The sequence below is a fragment of the Carcharhinus amblyrhynchos genome, chromosome 9, assembly GCF_965287045.1.
Source record: "Carcharhinus amblyrhynchos chromosome 9, sCarAmb.v2.hapA, whole genome shotgun sequence".
Taxonomy (NCBI): domain Eukaryota; kingdom Metazoa; phylum Chordata; class Chondrichthyes; order Carcharhiniformes; family Carcharhinidae; genus Carcharhinus; species Carcharhinus amblyrhynchos.
In genome coordinates this window covers 4,005,848-4,026,478 of record NC_137332.1, presented here as the reverse complement: position 1 = coordinate 4,026,478, position 20,631 = coordinate 4,005,848, and the positions used below count along the sequence as shown (strand labels likewise).

Sequence of the window (20,631 nt, the reverse complement as noted above, 5' to 3'; positions counted from 1 at the left end):
TCAACACTATCCCCACACCCACCAGGTCAGGACACTCCCAGGATATTAAAGCTTTCAATCAAAGTGTCGTTTACTCGAGTGGATGCAAGCCTTGCCAGTCCAATTCACGCCCCCAAACCCCGCCTTGCCCCCACCCCACCCCCTCACCCACCCCACCATCCCCCCACCCCCACCACCGCTCAACTCCCTCACCCCCCAACCCTCAAACCCCTCACCCCCAACCCCCCCACCCCAACTCCAACCCCCAATCCCCCCACCCCCAACTCCAGCCCCCAACCCCCACCCCAACTCCACCCCCCCCAAACCCCCCTACCCTCAACTCCACCCCCAAACCCACCCTTACCCCCCACCCCCAACTCCACCCCCCAAACCCCCCTACCCCCAACTTCACCCATCCAACCCCCCCAACTCCACCCCCCCAAACCCCTACTCTCAATTCCACCCTCCCAATCCCCCCACCCCCCCTTACCCCCAACCCCCCCACCCACACACCTCCAACCCCCCCAACCCCACCCCCTTACCCCCAACCCTGCCACCCCCACCCCCCCCACTCCACCCACCCCCAACTCCAACCCACCCCCCCCCCGGCCTTGTACATTTTACACTTAAGGCTTCAAGTCTTACTCTTTATCTTCAAACCTCCCTACAGCCTTGCAGACACCAGGTTTTTCTGTGCATATCAGAAAGGGGAAACAAGCGATTTATACATGTTAAGAATAAAACAGGGTGAGCACATACTTCTGTCGAATAACCGGGTCAGCGTCTACTGGGTGAATGTAATTGTTGAGTAATTCTTCTAAAGTCGTGCTGCCTGAGACTCTGAAATAGAAAAACAATCCTGGGTTTCCAACACATCTTCTGTCGGGTTCACAGAGTTTCCAGCACAGGATCAGCCCAACTGCCCTGGGGGGTGTTTCTGCTCCACACAAGCATCATCCCAACTCCTCTCCATCTCACCCTGTGAGCGCCTCCTTCTATTCCTCTCCCTCACGCATTTACCCAGTTTCCCCTTCAATGTATCGATACTATTCACCGCAATCATTCCCCGTGGGAGCGAGTCCCACATTCTCCCCACTCCCCGTGGGAGCGAGTCCCACATTCTCCCCACTCCCCGTGGGAGCGAGTCCCACATTCTCCCCACTCCCCGCGGGAGCGAGTCCCACATTCTCCCCACTCCCCGTGGGAGCGAGTCCCACATTCTCCCCACTCCCCGCGGGAGCGAGTCCCACATTCTCCCCACTCCCCGCGGGAGCGAGTCCCACATTCTCCCCACTCCCCGTGGGAGTGAGTCCCACATTCTCCCCACTCCCCGCGGGAGCGAGTCCCACATTCTCCCCACTCCCCGCGGGAGCGAGTCCCACGTTCTCCCCACTCCCCGCGGGAGCGAGTCCCACATTCTCCCCACTCCCCGTGGGAGCGAGTCCCACATTCTCCCCACTCCCCGTGGGAGCGAGTCCCACATTCTCCCCACTCCCCGTGGGAGCGAGTCCCACATTCTCCACACTCCCCGTGGGAGCGAGTCCCACATTCTCCACACTCCCCGTGGGAACAAGGTTCCTGAGGTGTAAGTCCACCCACAGTGCTGTTAGGGAGGGAGTTCCAGGATTTTGACAGTGAAGGAACGGTGATATCTTTCCAAGTCAGGATGGTGAGTGGCTCGGAGGGGGAACCTCCAGGTGCTGGTGTTCCCAGGTATCTGCTGCCCTCGTCCCCCTAGACGGTGGATGTCCCGGGTTTGGTCGGTGCTGCCATGTGGCAAACAGAATTATCCCAGTTCACATCCACTCACTCATATTAAGAATAAGCAAGCTTCCACTTACCTCTTCACTGTGTACTCAGCTTCACTCTGAGGAAACAGCAGCTTCACATGCCAATAAAGCATCTGCTCCCTAAACATAGGCGAAAAAGCAGGAGGTTAAAATCGTGTAAATCTTTCCAGGTCAGTACGACACAAGTGATGATTCAGCAATGATTAAACTCCACCAAGGCTCCTGTTTCTGGGGATAGTGGGAGGGTTGAATCAGATCAGGGGGTGGGAAAGGGGAAGGGGAGGGGGAGAGGGTAGTGGGAATCAGAAAGAGGAACATCAGAACTCGGAGCAGGATCATCTGACCCCTCGAGCCTGCTCCGCCATTCAATAAGATCATGGCTGCTCTTTTTGTGGACTCAGCTCCACTTACCCGCCCACTCACCATAACCCTTAATTCCTTTACTGTTCAAAAATTTATCTATCCTTGCCTTAAAAACATTCAATGAGGGAGCCTCAACTGGGCAGGGAATTCCACAGATTCACAACCCTTTGTGTGAAGAAGTTCCTCCTCAACTCAGTCCTAAATCTGCTCCCCCTTATTTTGAGGCTATGCCCCCTAGTTCTAGTTTCACCCGCCAGTGGAAACAACTTCCCTGCTTCTATCTTGTCTATTCTCTTCATAATCTTATATGTTTCTATAAGATCTCCCTTCATTCTTCTGAATTCCAATGAGTAAAGCCCCAGTCTACTCAGTCTCTCCTCATAAACCAACCCTCTCAACTCCGGAATCAACCTAGTGAATCTCCTCTGCACCCCCTCCAGTGCCAGTATATCCTTTCTCAAGTAAGGAGACCAAAACTGTACACAGTACTCCAGGTGTGGCCTCACCAGCACCTTGTACAGCTGCAACATCACCTCGCTGTTTTTAAACTCCATCCCTCTAACAATGAAGGACAGAATTCCATTTGCCTTCTTCATTACCTGCTGCACCTGCAAACCAACTCCTTGTGATTCCTGCACAAGGACACCCAGGTCCCTCTGCACAGCAGCATGCTGCAATTTTTTACCATTTAAATAATAATCCATTTTGTTGTTCTTCCTACCAAAATGGATGGCCTCACATTTACCAACATTGTACTCCATCTGGATGGGGATTGGGTGGGTGGGGGGTACGAGTGCGAGGGGCCCTGTGTGAGGCTGGGTCTGGGCGTTTCCAGACTCAAAATGTTGGCTCCAGTCTCTCTCCAGAGAGGCTGTCAGACCTGCTGAGATTTTCCAGCATTTCCTGTTTCAGATTCCAGCACCTGCAGTATTTTGCTTTTATGTTTGACACCTTTTCCTCACCAGGTTTCATCTCTTCCCTCACATTTTGCAAAAAATGAAGGGTTAGGAACTGGAATTCTGAGTTTTCCCTCAGGGATTTGGGATGCCCCCACACCAAGCACCAGTGGGATTTCTAACAGTATGTTGTGACTATCTGGAACTGATCCCTGTGGGATCTCACCAGTCACTTGCTAAAGACCCAGACTCCAGTGTGTGGCCACTAGGGGATTTTCACGGTAACTTCATTGCAGCGTTAATGTTTTAAAAGTTTATTTATTGGTGTCACACTTAAGCTCAACTGTAGCTAACTCAAACCCACATCGAACGGGATTCTTTCTCCTCTTACACGTCTGCTTCCTGACAACGTAGTTACTGTTCCCACTGGATGGGGAATCCATCTCTCTTTGCTTCACTCTGAGCTGCCGATCCAGTGGCTGAGGGAAGGAATCCAGTCTCACCGGGAGAAACTGAAAGGAATGTTCTTCTCCAACCAGAACAGTTAAACCACGGCTGATGTTCAAAGTGTAACGCAGGTTGTTCACGATGGGAAAGTGGGTTTGCAACCTGCTTTCCCCCCTGTGTTAGTGTATCTGTAAATCTGACGATAGAGCTTCCTGTCCCTGAGGGCTGAACCCTGGAGGAGATTACAGAGATAGAGAGATGGCGGATAAATCAGGGTGAGAACTGAGCCAAATAAACTCTTGACAGGGACTGCAGCTGATACAAGCGGAGCTGATCTTGTGATTACTGAGCCGTCAGTGCAGAGTGGCCCTGGTTGAAGTGAATGAGTTTGGGATTTCTGTTGAACAACAGCAATCCTGGCAGCGACTCCCCTTTCCACACATGAATGTATTTATAGCAAACGGCACAAACAGATCCAACCTAAAGATGATGAATAATGTCCCGTGTGTGAGCAACATGTGATACTCATTACTGAGAGAGAGTTAAGGCCAGAATTCAAACCCGTGTCCCATTCCCATCTCCCTTCCTTCCAATCAAAACCAAAACTGCTCGGCTCTGTCTGAGATTCTAACGATGCCGCTCCAGCCAAGATACAATTTTCATTCATTCCCAGGACTGAGGATTATTTGTTGCTCATTCCTAACTGTCCTCAACAATGATCTGATTTATTATCGTCACTTGTATTAACATACAGTGAAAAGTATTGTTTCTTGCCCGCTATACAGACAAAGTATACCGTTCATAGAGAAGTAACGAATTATAGAACCGCTATCGTACGGAAGGAGGCCATTTGGCCCATCGAGTCTGCACCAACAACAATCTCACCCAGGCCCTAACCCCGTAGCCTCGCATTACCCTGCTAATCCCCGAACACAAGCGTCACTTTTTATGACAGCAAATCCACCTAACCTACACAGCTTTGAGGTGTGGGAGGAAACCGGAGCACCTGGAGGAAACCCACGCAGACACGGGGAGAACGTGCTAAGTCCACACAGACAGTCACCCAAGCCGGGAATCGAACCTGGGTCCCTTGCGCTGTGGGGCAGCAGTGCTAACCACTGTGCCGGAGCGGGCAGCATGTCATAGCTGGGGCGTAGAGAAGGACCAACTTAGTGCAAGGTAAGTCCATTCAAAAGTCTGACAGCAGCAGGGAAGGCGCGGTTCTTGGGTCGGTCGGTACGTGACCTCAGGCTATTGTATCTTTTTCCCGACAGAAGAAAGTGGAAGAGAGAATGTCTGGGGTGCGTGGGGTCCTTAATTATGCTAATTATTAATATTATGCGAATGTTGTGGTGGGTTAACCTCCTGAGGCCATTTAGCCAAGGGGATAGGCACCATGTGGGCAGGGGGCACTGCCACGTGAGCAGCACAATAAGCAAACCCAGATGGGTTTCCTCATGGGCTGCCAGAGTTGCCTGGGGGTTCCCTTGTTCAAAGGCACTCAACTCCCCATTGAGGGACCTGGCATCAGGAGCGTGGGGCCACTGCCTCCCTGCTGGCATTGCCCTTCAGTGGAACACTCAGATTCTGGTTGGTTGGCATCTCTGGGTAGGAGGGAGAGGCCCCCCCCCACCCCCACCCCAGCTAGACTTCGATCTCAGGGAAAGCCCAGCACCGTCCTGGTAAGTACCTGAATGACACTTCCCTGATGAGGGGTCCTTGCTGACTCTCCAATGAGCACAGAGACCCCCATTGCCTCTATTAAATACTGCCCCAGACCGAGGCCTCTGGATTAGCAGTTCTGTAGGGTAACCACTATGATAATGTACCCCAGTAACTCTACAGGGCAGATTTATACCCAAACCAAAACCATCATATCCAGTGTCTGCAGAACTTTCCGACATTTTAACTTGTGTATCTGTTCTCCCTCCTTCACCTCTCCCAGCCAAATAATTTATGCAGCATTATACTGTGCCAAAAATCACTTCAACACACAATTTTGGACAAGCAAGGCTATTTTAGTAGTTTTTTCTCCCCTAAAACTCGATCTGTTTTGTATTCTATCATAAACTACACGGTTACAATTTCAGCTGACAATTTGGCAAACATTACCAGTTACCGTGAGTGGCCAGTGAGGGAAATAAGCGGCTAAAAAGGTTCCAACACTTCCCAGGTTAACAGACATTAGAAAGCTTAGTCTGTGACATTGTATAACATGAAGCAATAACTGGATCTGCACGACTGGAATTGACCCAATGGTTCACGGAATTGCTACAACCAGCTCCGAGTGAAATTTTTACATAAAGGATTTCTTCATAGAATCCCTACAGTGCAGAAGGAGGCCATTCGGCCCATTGACAATGTCTGCACTTCCCGCTGCCTCGGAAAAGCAGCCGGCATAATTAAGGGTCCCACACACCCCGGGCATTCTCTCTTCCACCATCTTCTGTCGGGAAAAAGATACAGAAGTCTGAGGTCACGTACCGACCGACTCAACAACAGTTTCTTCCCTGCTGCTGTCAGACTTTTGAATGGACCTACCTCACATTAAATCAATCTTTCTCTACACCCTCGCTATGACTGTAACACTACATACTCTCTCCTTTCCTTCTCTATGAACGATATGTTTTGTCTGTATAGCACACATGAAACAATACTTCTCATTGTACGCTAATATATGTGACAATAATTCACCCACCCAGGCCCTATCCCCATTTCCCCATGAATTTGCCCCTAATCTAAACATCTTGGGGCATTAGGGAAAAATTTACTATGACCTATCCACTTAACCTGTACATCTTTGGATTGTGGGAGGAAACCGGAGCACCCGGAGGAAACCCACGCAGACATGGGGAGAATGTGCAAACTCCACACAGACGGTGACTCAAGCAGGGAATCGACCCCAGGTCCCTGGCACTGTGAGGCAGCAGCGCTAATCACCGTGTCACCCAAAGATTATTTGCGGCTTGTATATTAGTAGCAATGTTAAGTCAACGTTCTCGTTCAACACTGCGAGCTTATTCACTCATGTACCACTCAAGCAAGCTGTAGATAGTTGTGCCACACCATGATATCGGGGTAATATTGATGTGCCGCCGTGTTCTGAATCTGGATTCATTGAATTTAGCAACTTGTGAAGTTCAATTCAGAGTCAATGACACCATACATTCCCAAATAGATGGTGTTGCCGTGGGCTCCCCTCCAGGGCCACTCTTACTGATATTTTTGTCAGTTTCCACGAGAAATGCGTTTACAATGGAATGATTCCCTGACCTCCTACTCCCTGATAGGTGGATAACGTTTGCTGTCTTTGAATCTGCAGCTCTGTAGAAGAATTTCGTCACACAGATTAGCAACCCTCGTCCCACACTCAATTTCACTCTGAAATGGGGCAACCCATGAGCTGTGCCTACTATAGCCTGCCAACAATATTCATGCCACACAAGTACCAGGCACTGACTATCCCCAAGAAGAGAGAATCTGAACATCCCCACTTGACATTTAATGGTATTACCATCGCTGAGTGCTCCACTATCGCCATCCTGGGGGTTGCCGTTGACCAGAAACTGGATTGAACTGAACCAGCCATACCAATACTGTGGCTACAAGAGAAGGTCACAGTGGCTACCAGAGAAGGTCTAAGGTTAGGAATCCTGCAGCGAGTAACTCACCTCCTGACTCCCCAAAGCCTCTCCACCATCTACAAGGCATAAGTCAGGAGTGTGATGGAATACTCTGCCTGGATGGGTGCTGCTCCAACAACACTCAAGAGGTTCGGCACCAAGCAGGACAAAGCAGCTTGAATGCTATCCCTTCCACAAACATTCACTCCCTCCACCACCGACGCACAGTAGCAGCCGTCTGTACCATCTACAAGATGCACTGCAGCAACTCACCAAGGTTCTCAGACAGCACCCTTCCAACTGCCCCCATCTAGAAAAACAACAGCAGTAGATGCAGGGGGATAATGCCACCTGGAGTCTCCCCTCCAAGCCACTCACCAACCTGACTTGGAAATAAATCGCCGTTCTTTCACTGTCGCTGGGTCAAAATCCTGGAACTCCCTCCCTAACAGCACCTGGTGTACCTACACCACACAGACTGCAGCGGCTCAAGAAGGCAGCTCATCACCCACTTCTGAAGGGTTAATTGGGGATTAGTAATAAACACTGGTCTAGACAGTGATGCCCACAAACCATTAATGAATAAAAAACAGCCACCTTTACTTGATGTGGAATCTGTCAGTGGGTTCTCGACTACAACGTCACACAAGCCTAGCTTCACTGGTCAATACACACCATCGAGATTCTTACAGCTCCATGAACTAGAATTCTGGTCTTCTCGGCAATCTCCTAAACAGGGCCCCAGCTATATTTGCTCACTGTAAAAGTCTGATGCTGAAATCAGGCACAGCAAAGCCGCCTGGCGAGAGAATAGCCACCCTGATCAGATCACTGCTCGCTGTCTATCTCAGTGCCCAGTCTATCTCAGTGCCCAGACTGTCTCAGATTACCTGAGAAGGGTATGGTGGTGTCTCAAAAACATCAGCAACAACTGAAGTTAGTCACTTCATGCTGTTATTACACAGTGGCCACACACGTGTTTCTTTCCGCTAACAGATGGTGGATTGGCCATGCTAAATTGACCCTTAGTGTCAGGGGGACTAGCAGGGTAAATGCATGGGGTTATGGGGATGGGGATTGTTGTCAGTGTGGGCTCAATGGCCTCCTTCTACATTGTAGGGATTCTATGATTCTAACAGGTGAATCCCGCCACAGCAGATGGTGGAATTTGAATTCAATATTAAAAATATTTGGAATTAAGAATCTACTGATGATCATGAAACCATTGTCAATTGTTGGAAAAACCCATCTGGTTCACTAAGCTCTTTAGGGGAGGAAATCTGCCGTCCTTACCAAGTCTAGCCTACATGTGACTCTAGAATCACAGCAATATGGTTGACTCTCAACTGTCCTCCAAGGGCAAACTAGGGATGGGCAATAAATGCTCGCCAGCGACGCCCATGTCCCATGAATGAATAAACAAAGGTTGCTGCCATCCAGCCAAAGATATGTCCACCCACCACACAAATGAGTGACATGGTATGAATCTCAGTACTGGTGTGACTCTGGATACAGAAGCTCTACGTTACAATGACTGCTGGATCTTATCAAACAGTACATGCCTTTGGCTGTTTGCAATAAGCAGAATATCGACAGTATTCAGCCAGCCGGTTCTTGCAAACCTCAGAATGTAATGTCTAACATCATTGATGTCTCCACGACTGGGCAGCGCTTGCTGAACAATCCTGAGTGTGCTACAAATTACACCTAAAACCAATTGAGGATTATCAGTTGATCTTGCAATGGATTTAGGCTTGCCGGAAAATATGTTTATTCATTCTGCAGCCAATAAGAACATGACCAGCCATTCTGCTTTCTTTGGGTTAAACAAACAGGAGAACAACAGTCCCCTAGTGCATTCACTATGGCAATCCTTCAGCCAATCAAAGCCAACTTGCCAACCAACCAGCACCCTTTTCTCATGCACTATAAGTTGTTGCTCCTTCCTTTGAAATTTGGCATTCTTGCATCTGTCCTGATGGGTGGAACAAAGACAACCTACCATTATGGTAGATCAAACCAGGGCAGGACTTACTCAGTTAATGATAGGGCGTTGGGGGGAGTTACAGAATAAAGAGATCTAGGGGCACATGGTCATGGTTCCTTGAAAGTGGAGTCACAGTTGGACAGAGTGGTGAAGAAGGCATTCGGCATGCTTGGTTTCACTGGTCAGAATATTGAATTTAGGAATTGGGACGTCTTGTTGAAGCTTCTACAAGACGTTGGTAAGGCCACACTCAGAATACTGTGTACAGTTCTAGTCACCCTATTGCAGAAAGGACATGATTAAACTAGAAAGAGTGCAGAAAAAATTTACTAGAATGCTACCAGGACTTGATAGTTTGAGTTATAAGGAGAGGCTGTATAGACTGGGACATCTTTCTTTAGAACGTAGAAGGCTGAGGGGTGATCTTATAGAGGTCTATAAAATAATGAGGGGCACAGATCAGCTAGATAGTCAATATCTTTTCCCAAAAATAGGGGTGCCTAAAACTACATTGGTTTAAGGTGAGAGGGGAGAGATACTAAAGTGTCCAGAGGGGCAATTTTTTCACACAGAGGGTGGTGAGTGTCTGGAACAAGCTGCCAGCGGTAGTAGTGGAGGCAGGTACAACTTTGTCTTTTAAAAAGCGTTTAGACAGTTACATGGGTAAGATGGGTATAGAGGGATATGGGCCAAATGCGGGCAATTGGGATTAGCTGAGGGGTTTAAAAAAAAGGTGGCATGGATAAGTTGGGCCAAAGGGCCTGTTTCCATGCTGTAAACCTCTATGACTTGATGAGTGCCAGTCAAAAAGCTTTGACAACATGTCTCTTTATTCAATAAATATTCAAATTCTGTGCCAGTGACTATTTCATTTCCATTTCTTGTTTTTAGCTAATTGCTCGAGTCCCATTAAAACAAGTTGTGTTGAAGCCACTAAAATTCTTAAACATCGGTACATTATCCTCGCGAGGTGAGTGAGTGCTGTCTTCTGTAAACCGTCAGTGCACGATGGGTACAATCCTCGTGTGGTCAATAGTGGTTACTATTTACCATTTACATAGATGATCTGGAGGAGGGGGCTGAGTGTAGGGTAACGAAATTTGTTGATGACATGAAGATGAGCGGAAAAGCAAATTGCGCGGAGGGTGTGGAAAGTCAGCAGAGGGATCTGGATAGGCTGAGCGAGTGGGCGAGGACCTGGCAGATGGAGTACAATGTTAGCAAGTGTGAGGTTATCCACTTTGGCAGGAATAATAGTAGGAGGGATTACTATTTAAAGGACGAAAAGCTGCAGCATGCTACGGTGCAGAGGGACCTCGGGGTCCTTGTGCACGAGTCGCAAAAACCCAGTCTGCAGGTGCAGCAGGTGATCAAGAAGGCGAATGGGATGCTGGCCTTCATAGGGGGGGATAGAATATAAAAGTAGCTGCAACTGTACAGGGTACTGGTGAGGCTGCAGCTGGAGTACTGTGTGCAGTTTTGGTCGCCGCACTTGCGCAAGGATATTTTGGCCTTGGAGGGAGTGCAGAGGAGGTTTACTAGGCTGATACCGGAGATGAGGGGGTTAGACTATGAAGAGAGACTAAATAGACTGGGTCTGTACTCATTGGATTTTGAAGGATGAGGGGGGATCTTATAGAGACGTATAAGATAATGAAAGGGACAGATAGGGTAGAGGTAGAGAGATTCTTCCCACTTAGAAAGGATAGCAGGACTAGAGGGCACAGCCTCAAGACAAGAGGGGGGCAGTTTAGATCAGAGTTGAGGAGGAACTTCTTCACTCAAAGGGTGATGAATCTCTGGAATTCTCTGCCCGTTGAAGTGGTGGGGGCTACCTCGCTAAATATATTTAAGTCACGGGTAGATAGGTTTTTGGTAGGCAAGGGAATTAAGGGTTATGGGGAGAAAGCGGGCAAGTGGAACTGATCCACTTCAGATTAGCCATGATCTTATTGAATGGCGGGGCAGGCTCGAAGGGCTAGATGGTCTACTCCTGCTCCTATTTCTTATGTTCTCATATCAAGGACAGCAGGGAAAAGCAATCAGATTCCAAATCACACAGGGTTCCATTACCCGCCCCCGTGTCACGGTGAAAACTTACCTCATACTGAAAAAGGTCGAATTCTCCTTTCTTTTTGAAAATCCAATGGGTAAAAGTTTCAAGTCGATGTTACATTTGCGAGCTCTGTTCTTCAAGTGATTTAGCTGCCGGGAGAAAAGATACTGTCACCAAAGACAAGTCTTCCCAGAAACAATCGCCGCAAACTGCACAAGAGGCGGATTCATCTTTCAAATTCTCATCCTTGTTTACAGGTCCCTGAAACCCCTTGTTGCCTCCTCAGCTCTGTAATCACCTCCAGCCCTACAACCCTCCAAAATCTCCTTCCACTCTCACCAGAACTTAACAGCTGCATCAGTTGTAGCCTGGGCTCCCAGCTCTCCCAGAATCTCTCCCTGCCTCTTTAACACGACTAATAACCTTCCCCTTTGAATCGCAGAGTCCCTACAAAGCAGAAGGAGGCCATTCGACCCATCGAGCCTGTACCCAGGCCCTATCCCCTTAACCCCACATATTTACCTCGCAAATCCTCCTGACATTCGGGGCAATTTAGCACGGCCAATCAACCTAACCTACACATCTTTGGACGCGGGAGGAAACGTAGAAAGCCACGCAGACATGGGGAGAACATGCAAACTCCACACAGACAGTGACCCAAGGCTGGAATTGAACCTGGGTCCCTGGAGCTGCGAATCAGCAGTGCTAATCAGTGTGCTACTGCACCGCCCAAGCTTCTGTGTGCTGAAGTGGTTCACTGTCTATTTCATTTCCTATTAAAGTCCTGGAACATTTCTCAACATTTATAGGTGCTATATGAATGCAGAGTTTAAAATCTGATGTGAGCCTCAGTGGCAAAGCCATATTTACGAAGCTGGGGTAATGGCTGAGCTGCCTTCTTGAAAGTTAAGTGTCAACCACATTGCTGTGGCTCTGGACTCAGATGTAGGCCAGACCAGGTGAGGACGGCAGATTTCCTCCTCTAAGAGACGTTAGTGAACCAGATGGATTTTTACAAAAATCCAATATTGAATTATCAGATTTATTTCATTAATGGAATTTAAATTCCCCAGATGCCTCTGGACCATTAGCCCAGGGGTGGATCACTCCTCCTGCTATTGGAGCTAAAATGATATTCGGATAAAGCATTGGCAAGTGATAAATCCTTTGTTGCCTTCTTATTGATAAGGAGAAGAGAACTGCAGAATTCCTAAGGCTTCTTCAGTCTGCCCTCAATTATGTTCAGTCAGCTTTTTTGTAGGACATAACTTTTAGTAAAGATAATTGTTTCTAGTCACACACACCGGTGAATTATTGACATACGATATAAAGAGATAGGCAAGAGCTGTTTAATCGCATCCCATTGGTAATGTCATAATCTTTAGTGGTAGATGGATGGAATGTCCATTTAGACGATGGTCACTTAATCATATCACTATTACAGTTTCGGTACTGTTAGCAAAGATTTCAGCTGTGTCCTGTTGATAGATAACTTTATAAGACCCTTGTCAGACCCCACTTGGAGTACTGTGTTCAGTTCTGGTCACCTCACTACAGGAAGGATGTGGAAGCTATTGAGAGGGTGCAGAGGAGATTTACAAGGATGTTGCCCGGATTGGGAGGCATGCCTTATGAGGATAGGTTGAGGGAGCTAGGTCTCTTCTCCCTGGAGAGACGAAGGTTGAGAGGTGTTTATAAATTGTTGAGAGGTATAGATAGAGTGGATTCTCGGATGCTATTTCCCAGGGCTGGAATGGTCGCTACGAGAGGACACAGGTTTAAGGTGCTGGGGAGCAGATACAGAGGAGACGTTAGGGGTAAGTTTTTCACTCAGAGGGTGGTGAGTGAGTGGAATTGGCTGCCGTCGGTGGTGGTAGAGGCAAACTCGCTGGGGTCTTTTAAAAGCCTTCTGGATGAATATACGGGATCTAATGGCATTGGGAGTTACAGATAGTGCTATGGCTTGGTAGGTATAGATGTGATTGGCGCAACTTGTGGGCCGAAGGGCCTGTTTGTGCTGTCGTGTTCTATGTTCTATATAGTGAAAATCTACCTTTGTCTGCGCTTACTATTTCATGTATATGCAGAGACAGCCAGTCTCCAGTGAAGGTGCTGCTAATTTTCCTGGCTCCCTGGCCGATTCCCTACTGAGCTCAGTTCTCCTCTCCCACATCATATCCACTGTATTCTCACTGGGGAATATACAACAAATATGGGCAATGTCAGTACTGTAAAGGCAACTTGTCCTGCACGGGTTCCGAGGCTGCTAATTACTTGGGTTAAGGGGAGAAAATTTTGGGTTGAATTTCCAGGCTGAGCGGTGAGGCCGCTCAGGAACAGCACCAGGTGAACTGAAACCGAAACACAGGCAAAAACAACTTCAACTTATAATCAGACAAATACTGACCCTCCAGCAAAGGAGGAATGATGCAGGGGGAGCGACTAAAGTTTGGTTTAATAGGGAAAGAGAGAGATGAAGAAGTGGAAAGATTGAGGAAAGAAACTCCAGACTTTCTCACCATCCCCCCCCCCACCCCCTCCCCGCTTCATCAGTGCTCACACAGTTAGAGAGGGTAAACGGCTCACCAATCCACTACTGCTTCGTCTGTGAGCTTCCCAGTCTCGATTTGCAATGTCCGCCATCCTCCCAGTGTCCTCCAGAAACCTGTAATCTGAATCACAAAGCTCGCGTCAGTGTCCAGCAGCGACTTAGGAAATAGGTGCAGGAGTGGGCCATTCGGCCCTCCGAGTCTGTACCACCATTCAATATGATCAAGGCTGATGCACTGTCAGTATCCCACTCCTGCTTTGTCTCCAGACCCTAAGATCCCTTTAGCCACAAAGGCCACGTCCAGCTCCCTCTGGAACATATCTGATGAACTGACCCCAACAGCTTTCCGTGGGAGAGAATTCCACAGGTTCACAACTCTCTGAGTGAAGAACTTCTTCCTCATCTCAGTCCTGAATGGTTTACCCCGTATTCTTAGGCGGTGACCCCTAGTTCTGGACTTCCCCAACACCGGGAACATTCTTCCCACATCCCTCCTGCCCAGTCCCATCAGGATTTTATATGTTTCTCTGAGACCCTCTCTCATTCTTCTCAATTCCAGTGAGTACGAGCCCAGTCGATCTGGCCTCTCTTCATGTGTCAGTCCTGCCGTTCCAGGAATCAGTCTGGTGAACCTTCGCTGGACTCCCTCAATATCCAGAATGTCCTTCCTCAGACTAGGAGACCAAAACTGTACACAAGGTGTGGCCTCACCAAGGCCCTGTATAACTGCAGCAAGACATCCTTACTCCTATACTCAAATCCTCTTGCTATGAAGGCCAGCATGCCATTAGCTTCCCTCACTGCCTGCTGAAACCTTTTTAAAGATTATTCATAGAATCATAGAACCCTACAGTGCAGATAGGCCCTTCAGCCCATCGAGTCTGCACTGACCACAATCCCACCCAGGCTCTACCCCTACATATTTTACACAATAATCCCTCTAACCTATGCATCTCAGGACATAGGGGGCAATTCTTTAGCACGGCCAATCTTTGGACTGTGGGAGGAAACCCAAGCAGACACGAGGAGAATGTGCAAACTCCACGCAGAGATGACCCGAGCCGGGAATCGAACCCAGGTCCCTGGAGCTGTGAAGCGGCAGTGCTAACCACTGTGCTACCGTGCCGCCCTAATCACTGTGCTACTGTACTACTGTAAATAGTACTGACTATTTATTAGTCAGAAGTAGGCTTACATTAACACTGCAATGAAGTTACTGTGAAAATCCCCTTGTCGACACACTCCGGTGCCTGTTCGGGTACACTGAGGGAGAATTTAGCACGGCCAATGCACCCTAACCAGCACATCTTTCAGACTGTGGGAGGAAACAGAACACTCGAGGGAAACCCACACAGACATGGGGAGAAAGTGCAAACTCCATACAGACAATCACCCATTAATGTTTGGATTCGCCAACATTAAGGGCATTTAAACGGTCATTGAACAAACATATGGGTGATATTGGAATAGTGTAGGTTAGATGGGTTTTAGATTGGTTTCACAGGTTGGTACAACACCGAGGGCCGAAGGGCCTGTACTGCTGCTGTAACGTTCTATGTTCTATTACTCAGAGAGTAGTAAGAATGCGGAATGCCCTGTCTGCAACAGGAATCACCCAAGCTGGGAATCGAATCCGGGTCCCTGGCTAGTTTTTCCTAAACTGCGACCATTTCAGATAAGAATCTTCCTTCCTGTTTTTGCCTCCTTTTGGATAACCTCACGTTTATCCACGTTATGTTGCATTAACCAAGTATCTGCCCACTCAGCCAGCCTGTCCAAGTCACCCTACAGCCTCTTAACATCCTCCCCACTGCACACACTGCCACCCAGCTGAGTGTCGTCTGCAAATTTGGAGATATTGCATTCAACTTTTTTTTCCAATTCATTAATGTATATTGTGAATAGCTGGGGACCCAGCACTGAACCCTGTGATACCCCACTAGTCACTGGATAAAAGCAAATGACTGCAGAGGCTGAAATCTGAAACCAAAAGAGAAAATGCTGGAAAATCTCAGCAGGTCTGGCAGCATCTGTAAGGAGAGAAAAAAGCTGATTTTCGAGTTCAGATGACCATTTTGACAAAGCTAAAATGCATTTTATCTTTGACAAAGGGTCATCTGGACTCAAAATGTCAGCTCTTTCCCCTCCTTACAGATGCTGCCAGACCTGCTGAGATTTTCCAGCATTTTCTCTTTTGGCTCAACAGAGTTGAGGAGGAACTTCTTCACTCAAAGGGTGGTGAATCTCTGGAATTCTCTGCCCGTTGAAGTGGTGGAGGCTGCCTCGCTAAATATATTTAAGACACGGGTAGATAGGTTTTTGGTAGGCAAGGGGATTAAGGGTTATGGGGAGAAAGCAGGAAAGTGGAACTGAGCCACGACAGATCAGCCATGATCTTATTGAATGGCGGGGCAGGCTCGAAGGGCTAGATGGCCGACTCCTGCTCCTATTTCTTATGTTCTTATGACTCCACTAGTCACTGACTGCCACTCTGAAAAGGGCCTGTTTATTCCTACTCTCTGCTTGCTGTCTGCCAACCTGTTCTCCATCCACATCAATACATTCCCCTAAAAATAATGAGCTTTAATCTCGCTCACCAATCCCTCACTGGGGATACTTGAGAATCGCACTTACCACTCAGGAGATGCATCTCGTTAAACTGACTGAGGGCGGTGAACGCTGTTTTATCCCGGACTCCATTGCACCCATCCTCGGCTTTGTGCTTTTTCACACAAAACAAGCTGAAAATTACGTGAAAGGAGTTATTAGAAGTGTAGCGAGCACACGTTTCTTCGGCCTTGGAGGGAGTACAGAGGAGGTTCGCCAGGCTGATAGCAGAGATCAGGGGGTTAGCTTATAAAGAGAGATTGAATAGACTGGGCCTGTATTCGTTGGAGTTTAGAAGGTGGAGGGGGGATCTTATAGAGATGTATAAGATAATGAAAGGGATGGATAGGGTAGAGGCAGAGAGATTCTTCCCGCTTAGAAAGGACAGCAGGACTAGAGGGCACAGCTTCAGAATAAGGGGGTGGGGGGGGGTTGCCATTTAGATCGCAGTTGAGGAGGAACTTCTTCACTCAAAAGGTGGAGTGTCTCTGGAATTCTCTGCCCATTGAAGTGGTGGAGGCTACCTTGCTGAATATATTTAAGTCACGGGTAGATAGGTTTCCGATAGACAAGGGGATTAAGGGTTATGGGGAGAAGGCGGGAAAGTGGAACTGATCCACTTCAGATCAGCCATGATCTTATTGAATGGCGGGGCAGGCTCGAAGGGCTAGATGGCCGACTCCTGCTCCTATTTCTTATGTTCCTCAATGGCACATTGCCTGTGACGCTGGCTTGGGAAGTACTGCATCACCAACAATGACTTGATGAAAGAGTACAGGCTGATGGTGAAACTGCACCTGGAGGACTGGCTACAGTTTCTTTCTATTTATTTCAGGAGATTTATATCTGCACTGGAGGAAGTTCACAGAAGGTTTGCTGGGCTGATTCCTGGAGTGAAAGGGAGTGGGGGGATCTCTGGATGACCTGGGCAGAGTAAATGGAGACAAACTGTTCCTATTGGCAGAAGGGTTCCTTTCCATCCACTCTGGCCACAGTTTCAGACATTCAGCTCCCTTAGCTTTTTACATAGCATTACGTCGACTGGTGTGGAATGTGTACATCACAGGAACAGGCCATTCAGCCCAACTGGTCTGTGCCAGCATTCATGAACCTCCCTCTTTATCTCACCGTGTAAACATATCCATCTATTCCTTTCTCCCTCATGTTTATCCAGTTTTCCCCTCAATGTATCCACTCTGTTCACCACACACAGTCCCACCATTAGATTAGAAATTGGCTCATTCGCATCTCAACTTTGCTAATCCTCCATTGATTCTGATCCATCAATATCCTCGCCTTACCAAAATGTGTCAAATTCCAGCACTCACAGGAGACAATTTTTACCAACCCTTCGTCACAGACATGGCCTAGACGTAATTTTAAAATTGTGGCCCCTTGTTCTGGATTCTCACACAACAGGAAATATTCACCTGACAAAACCCCAAGCAAAATGTCTCCTATTGGATGAGATTCAGTGATTGGGCAGCACTTGCTGTACAATCCTGAGTGTAGGCTAATTCATACACAAGAACACCCAGATCCCTCTGTATTTTGTAGACTAACAAAGAAAATTACAGCACAGGAACAGGCCCTTCGGCCCTCCAAGCTAGCACCTACCATGCTACCCAACAGAACTAAAACCCCCCTACTTTCCAGGCACCATATCCCTCTATTGCCATCCTATAGATGTATTTGTCAAGACGCCCCTTAAAAGTCATTATCCACCACCCACCGTGTAAAAAATTCTCCATTTAAATAACGTTTTTCCATTCTTCCAACCAAAATTGACAAGTTTACCTTTTCCCACATTATATTGCACCTGCCATACCTTCGGCCCACTCACTTAACCTGCTCACATCCCTTTGTATCCTCCTCACAACTTGCTGTCCAACATATTTTTATATCGTCAGCAAATTTAACTACAATGCACTCGCTCCCTTCCTCGGAGTCAGTGTATAGATTGTAACTGGTTGAGGCCCCAGCACTGATCCCTGTGGCGATCCACTTATTTATCCGGACTCTGTTTCCGGTTATTTATCCCTCTCCGCTCGCACACACACACATCCCCTCCTCCCAGCACTATAAGCTCATAATTTTTGTTATAAACTTTGTGACATCTTCTCAAATAGACCACATCTACCAGCTTCCCTTTATCTACCCTGCTTGTTGCATCCTCAGAGAATTCGAATAAATTTGTCAAACAAAATTTCACAAAACCACGTTGACTCTGCCCGATTGTACTCTGGTTTAAGTGTTACAGCCAGGTCAACGTGTGAGATGGATGGATTGTAACTTTGTCTTTTACCTGCAGGAGTGGATCATGCAGCGAGGACATCTGTACTTCGCTTCTGCAGCACCACATGCTTCACATCTGTCAGGGAGCAAAATGAAAAGGCATCAACTTTACACTGGGATTGACAGAACTCAACACAAACTTCCACAGTATTGGCACCCATGGGGTACAGGGACCACTGCCCTACTGTTTGGCACTTGCACCACTGCACACGGGTTTATTCATTCAGATCGAGGCCCATCGAGTCCACACCAAATCTCCAAAAGGGCATCTAATCCAGGCCCACACCTCCCATAACCTCGTGCATTTAACACAGCCAATCCACCTAACCTGCACGTCTTTGGACTGTGGGTATCTTTGACAAGGTACCGCATGGTAGATTGTTGCATAAGGTTAAATCTCACAGGATCCAGGGTGAGGTATCTAAATGGATACAAAATTGGCTTCATGACAGAATAAAAAGTCTGACAACACCAGGTTTTAGTCCAACTGATTTATTTGATAGTAAACTCACAAGCTTTCGAGGGGATTCCCTCTTTGTCAGGTCACCTTGTGAGTTTACTATCAAATAAATCGGTTGGACTAAAACCTGGTGTTGTCAGACTTTTTACTGTGTTTACCCCAGTCCAACGCCGGCACATCCACTTCATGACAGAAGCCAGAGGGTGGTTGTAGAGAGTTGTTTTTCAAACTGGAGGCCTGTGACCAGCAATGTGCCTCAGGGATCAGTGCTGGGCCCACTGTTATTTGTCATTTATATTAATGATTTGAATGAGAATATAGGAGGCGTGGTTAGTAAATTTGCAGATGACACCAAGACTGGTGGCATAGTGGACAGTGAAGAAAGTTATCTCCAGTTGCAACGGGATCTTGATCAATTGGGTCAGTGGGCTGACAAATGGCAGATGGGGTTTAATTTAGATAAATGATGCATTTTGGTTGAATGAACCAGGCAGAACTTACTCAGTTAATAGGGTTTTGGGGAGAGTTACAGAACAAAGAGATTTAGGGGTACATGTTCATTGCTTCTTGAAAGTGGAGTCACAGCTGGACAGAGTGGTGAAGAAGGCATTCGGCATGCTTGGTTTCATTGGTCAGAACACTGAGTTGGGATGCCTTGTTGAAGTTGTACAAGGCCACACTTGGAATACTGTGTACAGTTCTGATCAACCTATTATAGAAAGGATATTATTAAACTAGAAAGAGTGCAGAAAAGATTCACTAGGATGCTACTGGGGCTTGGTGGTTTGTGTTATAAGGAGAGGCTGGGACATTTTTCTCTGGAGCGTAGGAGGCTGAGGGGTTATCTTATAGAGGTTTATAAAATAATGAGGGGTACAGGTCAGCTAGAAAGTCAATATCTTTTCCCAAAGGTAGGGGAGTCTAAAACTAAAGGGTTTAAGGTGAGAGGGGAGAGATACAAAAGGGTCCAGAGGGGCAAATTTTTCAAGCAGAGGGTGGTGAGTGTCTGGAACAAGCTGCCAGAGGTAGTAGTACAGGCTGATACAATTTTGTCTTTTAGGAAGTGTTCAGACAGTTATATGGATATGATGGGTATAGAGGGATATGGGCCAAACGCAGGCAATTGGGACGAGCTTCGGAGTTAAAAAAAAGGACCAGTAAGGACAAGTTAGGATGAATGGCTTGTTTCCATGCTGTAAACCTCTATGACTCACGTGGAGGAAACCCACACAAAAATGGGGAGAACATGCTGTCTCCACCTTGTCACCCAAGGCCAGAATCGAATCAGGGTCCCTAACGCTGTAAGGCAGCGATGCTAACCACTGAGCCAATGTGCTGCCTTCTGCAGGTTCCCCTCAAAGTCCGTCACCATTCTGACTTGGGAAATATAACGTCGTTACTTTACTGTCGCTGGGTCAAAATCGTGGAACTCCCTCCCTAACAGCACAGCCCACACCTCATGGACTGCAGCGGTTCAAGAAGGCAGCTCATCACCATCTTCTCAGGGGGCAACTAGGGATGGGCAATAAATGCCGGTCTACCCAGTGAAACCCACATCCCATAAACAGAATAGGCAG

The 20,631-nt window shown here is 47.6% G+C and overlaps 1 protein-coding gene across 1 annotated transcript in view; it reads right to left on the bottom strand.

Annotated features, from left to right (window-relative positions):
• The window catches only part of znhit6 (zinc finger HIT-type containing 6), a 44,024-nt gene that overhangs the window by 20,365 nt on the left and 3,028 nt on the right, over positions 1–20,631 (bottom strand). Inside the window, exons 2-7 of the mRNA XM_080195091.1 lie at positions 18,605–18,670; positions 16,327–16,433; positions 13,728–13,813; positions 11,187–11,290; positions 1,821–1,889; positions 739–819 (exon numbers count right to left, since the gene is read on the bottom strand). Coding sequence (XP_080051217.1) covers positions 739–819; positions 1,821–1,889; positions 11,187–11,290; positions 13,728–13,813; positions 16,327–16,433; positions 18,605–18,670 — 513 coding nt within the window. The remainder of the gene's footprint in view (positions 1–738; positions 820–1,820; positions 1,890–11,186; positions 11,291–13,727; positions 13,814–16,326; positions 16,434–18,604; positions 18,671–20,631) is intronic.